The 15,610-nt window shown below is 34.7% G+C and overlaps 1 protein-coding gene across 1 annotated transcript in view; it reads left to right on the top strand.

Annotated features, from left to right (window-relative positions):
* Positions 1–15,610, top strand: part of LOC106877699 (neurexin-4) — a 424,377-nt gene that overhangs the window by 182,378 nt on the left and 226,389 nt on the right. The window contains exon 13 of the mRNA XM_052966322.1: positions 475–609. Coding sequence (XP_052822282.1) covers positions 475–609 — 135 coding nt within the window. The remainder of the gene's footprint in view (positions 1–474; positions 610–15,610) is intronic.

Genomic DNA, 15,610 nt, shown 5'->3' with positions numbered 1-15,610 from the left:
AAATAAGAACATTCCTAAATATTCTGAAAACACTTCTGCTTTGATAGTCAACTTTAAAAACATGTTTCCCTATAAATTTCCAGAAAATAAATTACAGTAATATTTAGATTTTTTCCCCCTAGTTTTATATTACTGTATTTTTTAACTAGAGAAATGGAGTTTTATCACAGCTGTTTCCAAATATTATCATTACAAATACTTTTTGCATTTTTGTTTGAGATGACTAACTTTATTGATACAAAGCCTATTATTTTTTCTCGCTGTATATTTTTACTTTCCACCAAGTCAGCAAAAGAGAACAAAAATAAATAAATAAATCAGAACTTGCTTATATTTTAAAGACCATAGTGATACAATTTATTAAGTTGTATTCAAATGTCTCAGCAAAAAATAATAGTCTTAGGGTTAATTCTCCTATTTATTCTTCCATATTTTTCAGTTTTTTATCATTTTCTTTATGATTTCTTTTTACAGCCGAACATTACTTGTCATGCCATTATTTCAAGATACATTCTCAGAATGAAAGATCGAAAGTAATTACAGTTGATCTTGATGGTTCTGGACCTCTGAGACCATTTACTATAGACTGCTCATTGAAAATAGAAGATGGTAAGTCTTACCTTAAATATCATTTTATGTCAATTTCTGACAGAGACACTAGGCCACAATATTGGGGGAAAGGGAGAGTCAATGTATTTGACTGGTGATTTATTTTATTAATTCCAGAAGGATGAAACACTTAGCTGACCTCAACAGGAACTGAACTGAGAATATAAAAGATCATAACTAAATACCGCATGTCATTTTGTTTAATGCTCAGTTGACTCTTCCAATCCTATCATTATATATCAAGCAAGGTTTGCTGGGTATCAATATTTTAGTTTGTTTTGTTATTGACCAACTACCTAAAACCTCTACATCAGTTACAAGTAACCTGTTTAAAATCCTATTAGCAAAATTTTGTAAATCATTATTCTTATTCATTTTGTATATAAGGTTTTATCCAATTCCCATTTAATGCCGGCATTCAAACAATAATAAAAATTTTGTAAATCATTATTCTTATTCATTTTGTATATAAGTTTTTATCCAATTCTCATTTGATGCAGGCATTCAAAAAATAATTAAAAAATTGGATAAAACTTTCCAAAATGTAACTTCTTTCTATCTAGGATTTCACCTCAGGGTAAAAAAAAAAAAAGCTGTTTACCTTATAATGTTTAACTGTACTATGTGGCAAAAATAAGAGCAAGGATTTAATCATTGTGCCTTTGCTCATGATAATTTCAGAATGTCTTGCAGTTCTCTCTTTCTTGAATTTTTCATAATATTATGAACAGAAAAGTAAAATTCACACGTAAATTGCTTCCAATATGAAATTATTTTCCATTCTAAACCTACATTTTTTCAGAAAACAATATTACTGACAATCTTACTAAATCTCAAATTGATTAAAATTGTTCGTTCTAAGTAGCCCCAATTATGTATGATCATGTAGTATCATGATGTAAAGGGAATCTTTTTAATGGCTAGAGTTTACCAAGAAAATAAACTCAGCAGATGTCATTTATCATTTGACTATTTATCTCAGTATATCTATGGACTTTGTTCTAAAGAGTTTGAAGAGCTCAGAAAACCATGATCAAATTCATACTCAGAACTGTAAACTGCTGAACAACTTTATTGATTTCAGATTTTAGCGGAATTCTTCATTTTTAACATTGTAATTTCTAAACTCTAATTCTTGTTAAATGCACTGTGTTATTTGGTGGTAATTTGTTTAGTTCATTGGCAATTGGTTATTATTTTTTTAATGTACAGTTCCATGTATGATGCAAACTTGTGGGCAACCATCTATAACTACTGCTGAGCTACAAAAGCTCAACTCTTCAAAATATATTAGTTAGAAACTGAAACCACAGAAAGTAATTAAGATATCATTTTTAAAGGAAATCATTAACTGGCCTGCCTTTATATAGTTTGTAATTGATGTTTTTTCATAATTATGCTGCTAAAAATTTCTTCCTTGGGTGAAAAGCTGTAGAACATCTTTAAAAGATTGATTTGGAGGAAATTATGGCTGTAATTACCAAAGTCAAATTTTAATAAACTGTTTATAATTCAGTCAAATTAAATTTGATTTAGAATCTTTACAATTCTCTCCATTGAATAGTTTTGTCACCATGTTAGCTTCAGGCAACATCAACCTCACAATTCTTTCGTATTCTAACTTACATTACTGATACGTTTTTCTTCTTTTGAATTTCAATTACCTGAAAGCAATAATGGGAAAATGTTTCTTAATTATATTCTTCAAGAAAGATGTGTTAGAGGTTATCAGCCATAAAATTTTATAATTTCATATTGCTACTTATCAGGAAAATTGTGTAAATCCTTTTCTTTCTGTACAAATCTAGAATTCTGACATGGTATTTAGATATGAAGAGCTTGTAATTATTCACTTTGAAAGAAAACAGTTTCCAATAATCCTTCATATTGACTATATTTCTTATGTTTGGGAAACATACACTGACTAAGCCATGTTCCGAGAATACACAAATAGATTTTGAACTTTCAAAATTGTTTGTAAAAATTATTTGAATTGTTACTTATTGATCTATAAGTTGAAGAGCATTTGGTTACATGAGGCCACATCCAAAAGGAAGATATGGTCTTTTGAAGCAATAAAGAAGGAATTATAAAGTCTATGCTCTGTAGTCTTGTGATTTCTTATCTGTTTTGTTAACAAAGCAGGAATGCATAAATGTTGCATTTTCATGCATGAACACTTTCTGTCAATTCTGTGAATCCTTGATAAATCACAGAAAATTGTCATAAACCAATATCCAACTGTGTTTCTTTATGACATTGTATGTGATAAAAGTATCCTAACAAGAATAGTCTATAATCTCAGTTATTTGTTGATACCTAAAAATGGCAGGGCTTCTAGAAATGCTCTTTTGTTCCTTGTTTCAAGGATTATGATTATTGGTTTCACCTATCACAATTTTTTCGATGGAATTGTTCTTCTTGTTACAATTATCAGTATCAAACATACAGTCAGCATCAAACTGTATGTACTAACAGAAATATAAAACATATTTTTAGAGCATACTTATACATATTTAAATATACACATTTAGGCATACATATTTATTTTATGCTTCTCCATGCCATAATAATTGATTTTCACAAGTATTGTTATTTCCATAAATCCAAATATTTTTTTATATATATATATGTTTTTGTTTACTGTTAGTTACCTTTCTTGTGCCACTGAAAAGTTAAAATAAGCATATTTCTGTGCATTATCCAATGGTCGGAGCTGTCTTAGCAGCACTACAGGTGCCTGAGCAGTTCATTGTACTGGGCCCTATTGTATTAATTTATTGACTGCAGTCCACAACATATACCAATTAGAATTGAGCCTCTAGATTTGTGAGGCACCAGGCCAACTGCCTCGTGTGTCCATGCCTCATGACAGCTCTGCCAATCATATAAACACAATGGCAGCTGTAACATTTGAATCCATTACTATATAATCTACAGTTTGATATGTTACCCACTTTAATACTACATCTTAGTCAACAGCTACTTACAGTAGAGTTCACACTTCTTCAAAGCATTCATGTCAGGCAAAGGGATATCATATGTTGATTCCCAAGACACCTATTCATGGTTTATCATAAAGTACAGATGGATAAAAAATTCCCACCAGAGACCCACTGACACATAGCATAAGGCTTCAACCCCATGGATTATTCATTGGCTGAAATACAATTTTATATCCTCTACTCCCCCAGCTTGTAACCAGTGCCTTAAGGCAGCAAACTAGCTAAGTAAATGCTTTGTGATATCCATTCCCACTCTCTACACTTTAGACCCAACTCCTGCCAAAATCAACTTCGTTTCTATCCCTTTGAGATAGATAAATGAAGTACCAGTCCAGTATTGGGGTTGACCCCTCCCTCTCTCTCTGAAAATCAACCACGATCAAATCTGGCGGGTAGATAGCTCCACCAGGTCATAACATGCCTAAGACATACTTATGTCTTGGCAATTGCCCTATATATCTATTAGAAGTTGACCTGAAGGCGAGGCAATTGATACCCCAGCAAACTTTATATTTTGAGAGCCAACTCAAGACAGCTAACACCCACCAGAAACAGATAATGATTTTTAAAAGTTTTATCTTACTTTCGATGTTATTTTCATATTTTTCTTATATATATATGTGTGACCTGTATGTCTGCAGCAAAGACTTTCAATTACATATATATTTGTGTGTGAGTTTGTGTTTGTCCCACCACCACCACTTGATAATTGTTGGTTTGTTTATGTCCCCATAACATAATGGTTCAGCAAAAATGAGTTCTGGGGTTGATTCATTTTATTAAAACCTATCATGGTGTTGCCCCAACGTGGCTACAATCCTCTGACTGAAACATCTAAATGAGAAAATTATGTGTGTGTGTGTGTTAAGGCACCCCATTTCTAGCTCGTTAGCCATTATCAATGGGAAATACTGAACAGGGGTAACTCTGGGCAAATTTAAAGCCACAGCATTAATTAAAACACAGTCAACAACATTGACCAAGTTGCAGTATTCAACCACCAGGTCAAGAGAACTTCAGTAGTATCAGTGCCAAGCAATATTTAAGCATAAGCAAACATTAGGTTAGTTAAAATATGTTTATGACACATTTCAACTTCTAAAGGCAAATTTGCTACTGTTAGCATGGAGAAAAGGATCTGCCAAGAGTTAGCTTTTGTTGGTATTTCACTTTGATAACAGATAAATAGCTAGAAATACTGCATCTGGGAATCCAACGGGGTAACACTGGGCAGATATGGTGTCTTTACTACAAGAGAAAATTTAAGTGTCTTGCCATGAGACTTTGGACAATAGGAGGTCAAGTTGTTTCTTAAAAAGATCTACCCCTACCCCATGTAGATCTTTCAGATGCTTTGGTAAGGTATTAAATAACTATGAGCCCTTGAATCCCATGCTATTACAATACATGGTCCTCACTCTAAACAGGATAGCTGGAACCTTTGGAACAGTGCAGTGACTGCCAGTTCAAGGGCTAGTATAGCTCTCGATGACTAAGTTTGGTGTCAACTTCCATAATCTTCCATATGTATATCACTGCATATCTCTCCTGTCTTTGCTCCAAGCAGTAGTAATAGCTCTTTCAGTCTACCCCAGTACCCCAGTTGTTCCATTGATGCAATCTTCCTGGTGTAGCACCACTGAACTGCTTCAAACTCTGCTATAAATCTGACATTGTGAGGTGACCACAGTTGAGAGCAGTAGTCCAAATGGCTGAATACAAATGTCCTCCATAGAACCAACATAGTTTCCTGGGTCCTTGTGAAAATTCTCAGAATCCATCCAGCCATTCACCTACACACTGCCACCATTTTGGTGATAGGTACATAAAATAAGGCATTGTTGCTCATATCAACCTCTAGATCAATCACTGCACTTGTCTCTGAAATTGCTACTCCTTTTGGTTCAAAGTATTATTGTTGTGGCATGTAAGCACAAGCTCGCTGATAGTGGACAGCTTGGAATTATCTTGCATTAAACTGCATGTTGCTCTCTTCAGCCCATTTATATACGGTATCTAGGTCTTTCTGTAAAAGATTAATATCAAAAGGTTTTTTGACTGCTTGTACTACTTTTGTGTCATCAGCATAGTTAGTAAGTTTGGCTCTGTGTAACTGATAGCATGTCTGAAAGAACCATCATAAACAGCAGTGGCCTCAAGACAGTTCTACTATCTCCTTTGTGGATAGGACATTATGTTTTCCTTCAACTTTCTGGATAGTCTCCTGGTTGTAAGCAAGCTTTGAAAGAGGATCTATAGTGGTCTTGTTAGAGTCCCTTTGTATTTCTTTAAAATTACTGGGAATCCATCTAGGTCTGTGATTGAGTTTAAGCTTATTTCATCAATGGCTAATCATTCAATCATGGTAGTAGTTGAATATATTAAGTCCACCATTTCGTCAATCGCAGCAGCTTCCAAGCTTCACCACTAATTCAGTTCTCAACTAAATTGCAAACTGTTAACAGTTTTAAAGAGGACATTTCCTCAGTTACACTTTGGCATAAATAGTTTGAGATTTAGTTCAGTAGAAAAAAAGTTACATCAAAATATCTATGACCTCAGAGGGGACAGTAAGGCACCTATTCACCTTCAATTAACATAATGTTTTTTTTATTTTAAAATTAAAAAATATACTTTCTTTAGGGTTAAATAATAGAAAATGCATGAGGAATTCAGATTCATTAGTCACATTGAACAATTACTAGAAAAAAAGTTATTTGGTGAAATGTGATGAAATTTACTGTCAGTAAGTAAGAAGTAATGCCCCATGCTATAATGTTAAGATGAGAATATATTTCAAAAATGAATGTTTACATTCTAACGCGGTGAGTTAGCAGAAACTTTAGCGTGCCAGGCGAAATGCTTAAGGGTATTTCATCTGTCTTTTCGTTCTGAGTTCAAATTCCACTGAGGTCAACTTTACCTTTCGTATATTTTATTTTTTTAATTAAGTATTTAATAAACTTATTTTTAATATGCTGTTGAATTAGAGTAAGTTTAACTTTTATTATTAATTTTCTCTTTCATCTTTGATTAACTTGCTTTCTGCTTTTTTTATTTTTCCTTTTCAGTTGCTTTCCTTTTCTTTTTAATTAATTATTTAATCAGGCTAGTTCATTAATGTGTTATATGCTTCAGATATGTGCATCTAAATTTATTGAGGCAGGAATATAGTCATTTTTGGCTGTGTCTCTATGAGCAGACCTGAAGGCATGTAGTAAGGCTGTCCAGAAAAGGCATTGGTTAAAAGTGCTTATATTCTAAATTTAGTTTTTAAATTCCAAAATTAATTCAAAGGGATTTTTCATAAATCAAATTTATATTAATGGGATGTAGGTAATTTTAACTTGTGTATATCTGATATGCTTTTATAATTACTGTTGTATTGAATAATTATTGATAAATCTAGATTAGCAGCAGTCAGTGTTATTATCCCCAACTCAAAATCTTAGTTACTTAAGGTGAGCCTGGTAACTGATGGTTTTTGGGTCTTCTTGTTTGTAACTTTTGGTGAGCCATGGTGCAACCAACAAGATGGTGAAATTCCCTGCCATTAATTTTGTGTGGGGTAATATTAAATAATTCAATCACCACATATATTTAAATTAAACATGAAAAAAATTGAAATATTATCATCACTTACATGGAAAAATTGAAATCTTATCGTTCAGTATTTTATAAGTTAAAATCTTAAATTATTAATTGACACATTAGTAATTATCTTATAACAGCAATGCCTGGAAAAAATCATGGATTACATGGAAAAATGTAAGCATGAAAAATCATATTCTTAAGATTATAAACCTGGAAAAGTACATGACAAGTTATTACACCTATAAAAGTATAGAACAAGCTATTACTTCTAGTAAAGTAAAGAATAAGAAACTTTTTACTTAAAATACTGCAGCTAAAATTAAAATTTGAATATTAAAACTTATTTTATTATAGTTTACAAATAACACTATACTTAAATAAAATTTGGCTACTTTACTACCTTAAATACAGAAAAAAGTGACTAATTAGACAAACTTATGAATTAGCAGAACAGATTTGCACAATAAATTTAAAAGATGAGAACTAAGAATGATAAATTAGAAGAACTGGCATTCTTTGCTGCAATATTTTAAGTAAAAAGTTTCTTATTCTTTACTTTACTTGAAGTAATAGCTTGTCCTATACTTTTCCAGGTGTAATAACATGTCCTGTACTTTTCCAGGTTTATAATCTTAAAAATATTACTTTTCATGCTCGCATTTGTTCATATCATATATTACACCAGTTTCCTCTATTTTGATATTATCAATAATTGCTATCTCCTTGTGTAGAGCTGTGATGCTGAAGAACTCATTAGACATAACTATTTGCAAGTGTCCCAGCAGAGTTGTGAAAACATTTTTGTACTGCACTCTGTGTTTCACTTATCCTCTATGGGATTGTTTGCTGAGGTAGGCTCTTTTGCTATCCTTTAGTGGCCCTTTTAGACAGTTTGAGATTTTTGCTTGTCATCCCATTAGAATCCTCCTATCCCTGGGAATTATATTTTTCTGTTGGTTTGATCATTCTCTTTGGAGCCAATTTATTGCATATATCATGCATGATTGTCATAAAGTACTGCAGCCCTATGTCAATATCTTGTGTAGAGAGACTATTAGACCAGTTTTGTTCTATGACCTCTTTCTGAATACCCTTTCAATCAGTTTTATGAAATTTCAAGCTGGAGAGTAGTTGAGTGCTTCTAGTTGCCTGCATGTCTGCAGTTTTCTGTAGAACATGCATTGTTAGTACTTTTAAGTTATGGTCCAAGAAAATCATTGGTGCCACCTTAACATTATGGATGAGCACTGCATTATTTGTGAAGCAGAGGTCCAGAACATTTTTACTTGTTGGGTGGAGCACTGTTTCCACCATAAAGAATATGTTTATGAGATCGTGCAGAGACTTGACTTCATATGACATTAGAGAGGTTGAAGTCTTCTTGAAGAAGTATGTGAAGGCTGTCATCTAGGCTGGTTAATATTTCTTCCTTCTTTTCGAGGCTCTTTTCAAAAGAGTCCCTATGATTTAGAGCATCTGGTGAGTGACATGTAATATTACCATTTTCATTCATTTAATGTTTATCAACAGAGTGTCACTGACTGACTTTGAGTGTAACAGCAGGACTGCAGGCATGACATCTTCCTCGATGTAGATTAATCCTTTCTGTCCTGTTGGTAATATATTTTGGTAAGTGTATCTGATATGTTAGCATCCAGAAGTGTTTCTGTTCATGCCATGTATATTGCTTGATTACATGTCACTAAGTCTCTCAGCTATTGGGTTTTACATTGGTGGGATGTTACAGGGCCCCTGATATTCAGCAGGAATACTGGTGTGACCAGTAGGGTGATGGCAGTGGCCACTAATATGACACATGTAGAGGTGTCAGAGGTAGCCACCTTGGATCCTTTGTTGTTAGCAGTGATCTTGAGTACTGGTCTGTGTTTCTCAGACTCAATGTTTGATGAAGCCAGGCACTAGCATAGCTAGAGTGTGTGCTGCCCTCAGGCCTCCACAAAAAATACATATTGCCTACAGTAGACCCAAAAGTGGTGTGTGTGTGTGTGTGTGTGTCCTCTAGCTACACAAATCCAGGTCAGCTGCCTTACAATCCTCTGTCATTTCCAAAAAAGATCATTGTTCAGCAGCTACTGTCACACTGCATCTACATTTTGTTTCCTCTTAGAATCAGTGTGTGCATTTTCCACATATTTCCAAAGTTGTCCCTTCCTGTCTTCATTTTTCCATTCTATGCCTCTCCTACTCTAATCATTCTCTTTCTTTGTTTTCCCTTTAGTTCTTTTCCAGCTCATCACTTCTCTTTCTCTTTTCTCTTGATCTCTCTTCCATTCACCTTATACTTATGGCCTCTCTTTGCTCCCATTCCCATGCCTGAATCATTCATTTATCATTGTTCTGCCTGGTTTTCACCAGAATACCATTACTCTGATTAGGGTAGAATTCATTCTCTAGGTCATTCATTTTTTTTTCAACCAGTCAATGGACTGATTGAGTAAATCTATTAATAATGAACCTATAATGACTATTGGAAACAGCTGTAAGTCAAATTTACTACAATAAAAGAGTGTGTAATGACCATTACTTACACTTTGTCTTATATATCACTCTGTGTAAAGGATCTAACTGGGAATACAGCCATGCATTTACAGTATAGAATGGTGATGAACTATAACCTCAGACTCTGCCAGAATATGTGGTGCTCTTTAATAATCTATAATAATTTGTCGGCATGGTGTATTAACAAAGAGCTTATAAAATATTTTGTTCAGATCCAGATTGATAATCCCTCATTAAAAACTCGTTAATAACTCTTTGTATGTGTGTGTGTGTCTACTTTGCTTACATACATGTATATTTGTAAGTACGTGTATGTGTTTATATGGTTGTGTGTATATGTATTAACATGTAATAATAACTAATGAGGCTGATTTCTAAACTGAAGTATTTTTCAGTAAATATTTCAGTTCACATTTATGGCTTCTTAAAACAGAATTTTGGATAAATATATTTTCTCAAGTTTTTGATTATTAAGTAGATTTTACTCTCTTTCTGTTTATAAAATATGTTGAAGTCATTGCTAATGTCACTTATATTTAATACATCATTTCCACTGTCCAACTACACCATTAATAAAATATCACTGATGCTGATATTATCAAAACTGGGTTCTAGATGAGCTAATACTGTCATTTATTTAATACATCTCTCCACACTCTCATCATTTTTGGTGCTAACGTTAATAACACTGGGTTTTAAAAATCATTACTACTGCCACTTATTTATTATATAATACAATTAATCCAGTGTCCACCTACACCAAATTTTATGATGCTAACATTTTCAATAATGGATTTTGATCATGTTAATAATGTCACTTATTCCACATATCAGCTATCAACTCACACCATTTGTTGATAACATTATCAACTCTGGGTTCACAATATTGATTTTTTAAAACTACCATATGAAAAAAAGAAAGTCTATGAAATATTCAAATCTTATTTAATACATTGATTTTTAGTTGGTAATTGTGTGTGTATGTGTGTGTGTGTGTGAGAGAGAGAGAGAGAGAGAGAGTGTGTGTGTGTGTGTGTATGTGCCTGCCTGCCTGATGTGATTGTGCATGCTGCTGAGTTTGTGTGCAGTGTGTATGTACTGTTATGCTTCTGTTCTTATGTATGTGTCTGTGATATTTATGGCTTGTTTGTGCTGCACATGTGACTGTTGTGCATGAGTTGTGTGTTGTTTTATGTGCTTTTATGTTGTATGTATTCATATGTGTGGCTGTGAGATGGAGTAAGATACTTCTAAATTAGATAAAGGTCAAGAACCCAGATCAACACTAGTAATTTACAGAAATGACATCTGAAGATGATAATCTTGGGATATGGTTACAAACATGAGGAAAGATGATCCAGCCCTTGACTATCTTGTCATTGTTCAAACATAACCTATTTCATATTATCTAATGTACTTTGCATGTTGTTAGGGAATCAAATGTCCCACTCTTAAATTGTCTTCTATAAAAATACAGGTATCGTTCTTTGTGAGGAAACACTTAATATTGATTTTAAGCTTAGTATTTTTCTTGTGTGATAAATACTATAATTGTTGTTTAGATTCAGGCCCACCTTGATTGAAAGGTCAATAATGTTTCAATTGTGACCATTTTTTTTTTTCAAGCATAATGTATTGAAGACTACATTGCTAGTGTTTCTTTCTCTTTTTAAGACTGTAAAGTGTGATTTGAGAGAGGTTGGCTGTTATTTGTACATACAACTTCAATTGTGGTGTTCAGGAAATGTGATTTGTGCAAGACAAATATGTAAATGTTTATTCATTTTTCTTCTTATAAGAAGAAAATTTATATTTTTACTTGCTGAGTGTAGAGGAAGGGGTAGTGTCCATGACTTAGTAGGCCTTCCAAAATCAATTAGTTTGATGTCATTAATATTTTGCTTAAACTGATGCAAGTCATCACCTGCAGGAAAGACATAAATAGGGAAGACTAATGTTCTAGAGAGGAACATTGAATATAGTGCTTAGTGCAAGGTGGAAAGATGAGAGGATTTGAAGTGCATGAGTGGTAGGTGTATGAGGGCAGTCATCTCTGGGGAGTATAGGCCATTATAGTAGCATAGAAGAGGGAGAGAGAGAGGAGACAGCATGACTGGTCCAGAAGCTGGAATGTGATTGAATGCAAATCAGTTAAGCTGTCCTTCTCTCGGTGTAGTCCAGAGTGCCCCAAATGTACGAGCAGTATTTTATTGTAAAAGAGTCTTCTGTGAAAGATTTGAGGAAAGTGAGCGAAAGGGTGATAAAGAAAGAGATTCACTGTAATAAAACAGAAAATATAATGTAAATAAAGCCTGAAAAAAAAATGACAGAATGGTCCATTTTTGAATACCAGTGATTAATAGGTTTCCCCAATGAGAGTACATCTAAGACTGTAGCAGTAACAAAGAGTCATTCACCTACATATTTTTTTGTTTATAGTAGGTTTGGTACTGAATTAAGTTAATTTCTTTCTACATTGGACTTTAGATATGTATATTGAAAGATTAAAAAATATAAACAGAAAACTAAAATTAATTTTGTTTATAAATTATTTTTAATGCTTCAATAAAAAGCAAATAAAAAGAACTTTGATTTAAACTTGAGAATTTTTTTATAGCCATTTTTTTTATATTGGAAATCTTGTTTGATCGTTGAACATTCCAGTAATAGAATGAACTGAGAATAAAAATACAAAAAAGGAAAGACATTTCAGTAATGAAACTCCTGTTGGTTGCTTAGTGACACATAGTTGATGAGACACTGGTGTGCAATGTTTTCTTTTCTTTGTTTTTATTCTTTATTTGTCAAGAAAATTAAAATGTGAATGGTTTAGGTTTAATGATTGGTATTTATGTTAAGAATTCTTCATATGAATTGTTGGTAAAGCTCACAAAATTTATGAAATGAACAGACTTCATATCATTGCTGCTCTTGGCAATAAAAGTTTTCTTCAAGGTCAAGTAATTTGTACTGATGTGGTAAATCTGTCCTCTTTAACTGTTTCGATCATTTGGTGAAAGAATCTTTTAAGTTTGGAGTTTCATGAACTGAAGTACTAAGTATATGAATGAAAATATCTATGACTTTTAATCATTCATTTCTATTCATATGTCAACTGGTAAGCCTCTTTATTGTTGCTCCACATGCTAGATATAACAACTAAACCTATTTCAAATTGCATTTTGATGCCTTAAAAAAGAGAGAACATAATGTAATCTTTGATTGGTTGTGTCTGAAAATAAAAGAGGATAGTCTTGGGTAGAAGACTTTTGATTTTATGTTTGCTAGATAAAGGCTGGCCTGGAGAGCCAAAAAGAACAGTTGCTAAAATATCTAAGTCTACTAGATTTTTATTCTTTTAAAAATTAGATAGACTGTTTGGCTCCATTAAAGTGATGAAATAAGAAACAGCAGGTTGCATTGTTGCTCCTTGATACAAAGACCCTCCCTGGTGAAGAATGTACCCCCAGCACAGACAAGTCATTAATGACTTTAGAATCCAGGCCAGAAGGATGCCAAGAAGTAAACCAATCTGGAAAAGAAGGATTTGGAAGCTTAAGGACCCTTCATATGATGAGAGATTTAGGGACATCCTAAATGAGAAATTTGATGAAAAGGAGGAGGAGCTACAGACTTGTGACATAGAGAGCAACTGGGAATTCCTGAGGGACAACTTGTTCAGTGCCACACACCAAATCTGTGGCTGGTGCAAAGTCCCAACAGTACCCAGGGTAACATAGTGGTGGAACAATGCAGTAGGCAGGGCCATTAGAGCTGAGAAACAGGCCTGGAAATCCTGGAAGAATGGGGGTAGCAGGGTATTGTATCAGATTACCAGAAGGGATGCTAGGAGACAAGTATATCTAACCAAGGGAGAAGCAGAAAAGAAGTTTGCCTATGTTCAATGACATGAGGACCAAAGAACTGAAGTGTTTCAGATTGCAAGGCTGTGTGTAAGAGAAAATCATGATGTCATAGGAGAGAAATGTGTCTGTATGGACAATGGTACACTTGCATGTAATGATTGTGCAAAGAAAGAGGCTTGGTAATGCCATTATGAAAGACTGCCGAACATAGAGAATGAGTGGGAGAAGGTGAGTCTGTCAAATGTTGACCCAACTGAGGGACCAGCTACCCAAATCGACAGTTCCATGGTAGATAAAGCAATTAAGGATAAGAAGACAGGAAAAGTCCATGGCCCATCTGGAATCTCTGCTAGGATGCTTAAAATATCTGGCAGTATGGATAATGGTCTAGTACCCTGTATTGTAAATCAGATGGTTCATGAAGGAGTCATACCCAATGACTGGTGTAGCAGCACCATAATCAACTGCCACAAAGGTAAAGGTGATACCTTAGTTAGAAATAACTACAGAGGTATCAAATTGCTGGATCAGGTGATGAAAGTTACGGAGAGGGTCATAGCCCAACTAATTAGGAACAGAGTTAGCTTAGATGAGATGCAGTTTGGTTTTGTATCAGGGAGAAGCACCACTGATGTTATATTTCTGATGAGGCAATTGCAGGAGAAATACATAGCCAAGGATAAACCTCTGTACTTGGCCTTTGTTGACTTGGAGAAAGCTTTTGACAGGTTCCTCCAATCCTTTATCTGGTGGTCAATGCAGAAACTAGGGATAGATGAGTGGTTGGTGAGAGCTGTACAAGCTATGTACAGGGATGCTACCAGTAAGGTGAGAGTTGGCAATGAGTACAGCGAAGAATTCAGGATACAAGTAGTGGTTCACCATAGATCGGTGCTCAGCCCCCTCTCATTCTTCATAGTCCTCCAGGCAATAACGGAGGAATTCAAGATAGGATGCTCCTGGGAGCTCCTCTATGCTGATGACCTTGTTCTTATAGCTGAATCACTACCTGAACTAGAGAAGAAGTTCCAGGTATGGAAGCAAGGTCTAGAATCAAAGGGCCTTAGAGTTAACCTAGCAAAAACCAAAGTTTTAGTAAGTAGGAAGGCAGACAAATCACAAATCCCTTCAGGTAGATGGCCCTGCTCAATCTGTAGAAGAGGTGTAGGTAGAAACTCCATAAGGTGCACCTGCTGTAAGCTTTGGACAATAAAGGGTGCAGCAATATCAGAGGAAGGTTAATAAGAAAACTAGTTTTTGTAAGTGGAAGATGTACAGGTACAATAAATGCTGAAAAAGGGAAGAAAATAGACTCCATCAACTGCTAGGGGAACAAGCTAGAGGTAGTAGATAGCTTCCGTTATCGAGGTGACCAAGGTTAGTAGTGGAGGTGGATGCTCTGAGAGCACAGCTGTGAGAATAAGATTAGGATGGGCAAAGTTCAGAGTGCTCCTACCTCTGCTGGCAACAAAGGGCCTCTCTCTCTCTCAGAGTGAAAGGCAGATTGTTTGATGCCTGTATGCAAACAGCTACACTGCATGGCAATGAAACATGGGCTGTGACAGCCAGGGACATGCTGAGGCTTGAAAGAAGTGAAGCCAGTATGCTTCGTTGGATGTGCAATGTCAGTGTGCACATTCAACAGAGTGTAAGCATCTTGAGAGAAAAGTTAGGCATAAGAGGCATCAGATGTGGTGTACAAGAGAGACAACTGCACTGGTATAGTCATGTGATGCATATGGATGAGGACAGCTGTGTAAAGAAGTACTGATCTGTAACTGTGGAGGGAACATGTGGTAGAAGTAAACCCAGGAAGACATGGAACGAGGTGGTGAAGCATGATTTTCCAAATTTGAGCCTCACAGAGGCAATGACTAGTGACCGAGACCTTTGGCGATGTGCTGTGCTTGAGAAGACTTGTCAAACCAAGTACACCCATGCTGTTGGCATGTAAAGAACACCTTTCGAGTGTTGGGCCTCACGGAGACAAAGTGGCTGAGTTCCTTTCAAGTGTTG

The sequence above is a fragment of the Octopus bimaculoides genome, chromosome 3, assembly GCF_001194135.2.
Source record: "Octopus bimaculoides isolate UCB-OBI-ISO-001 chromosome 3, ASM119413v2, whole genome shotgun sequence".
In the NCBI taxonomy this organism is placed as follows: Eukaryota; Metazoa; Mollusca; class Cephalopoda; order Octopoda; family Octopodidae; genus Octopus; species Octopus bimaculoides.
The sequence above is the reverse complement of the archived record's forward strand: the minus strand, read 5'-3'. Positions and strand labels throughout refer to the sequence as shown.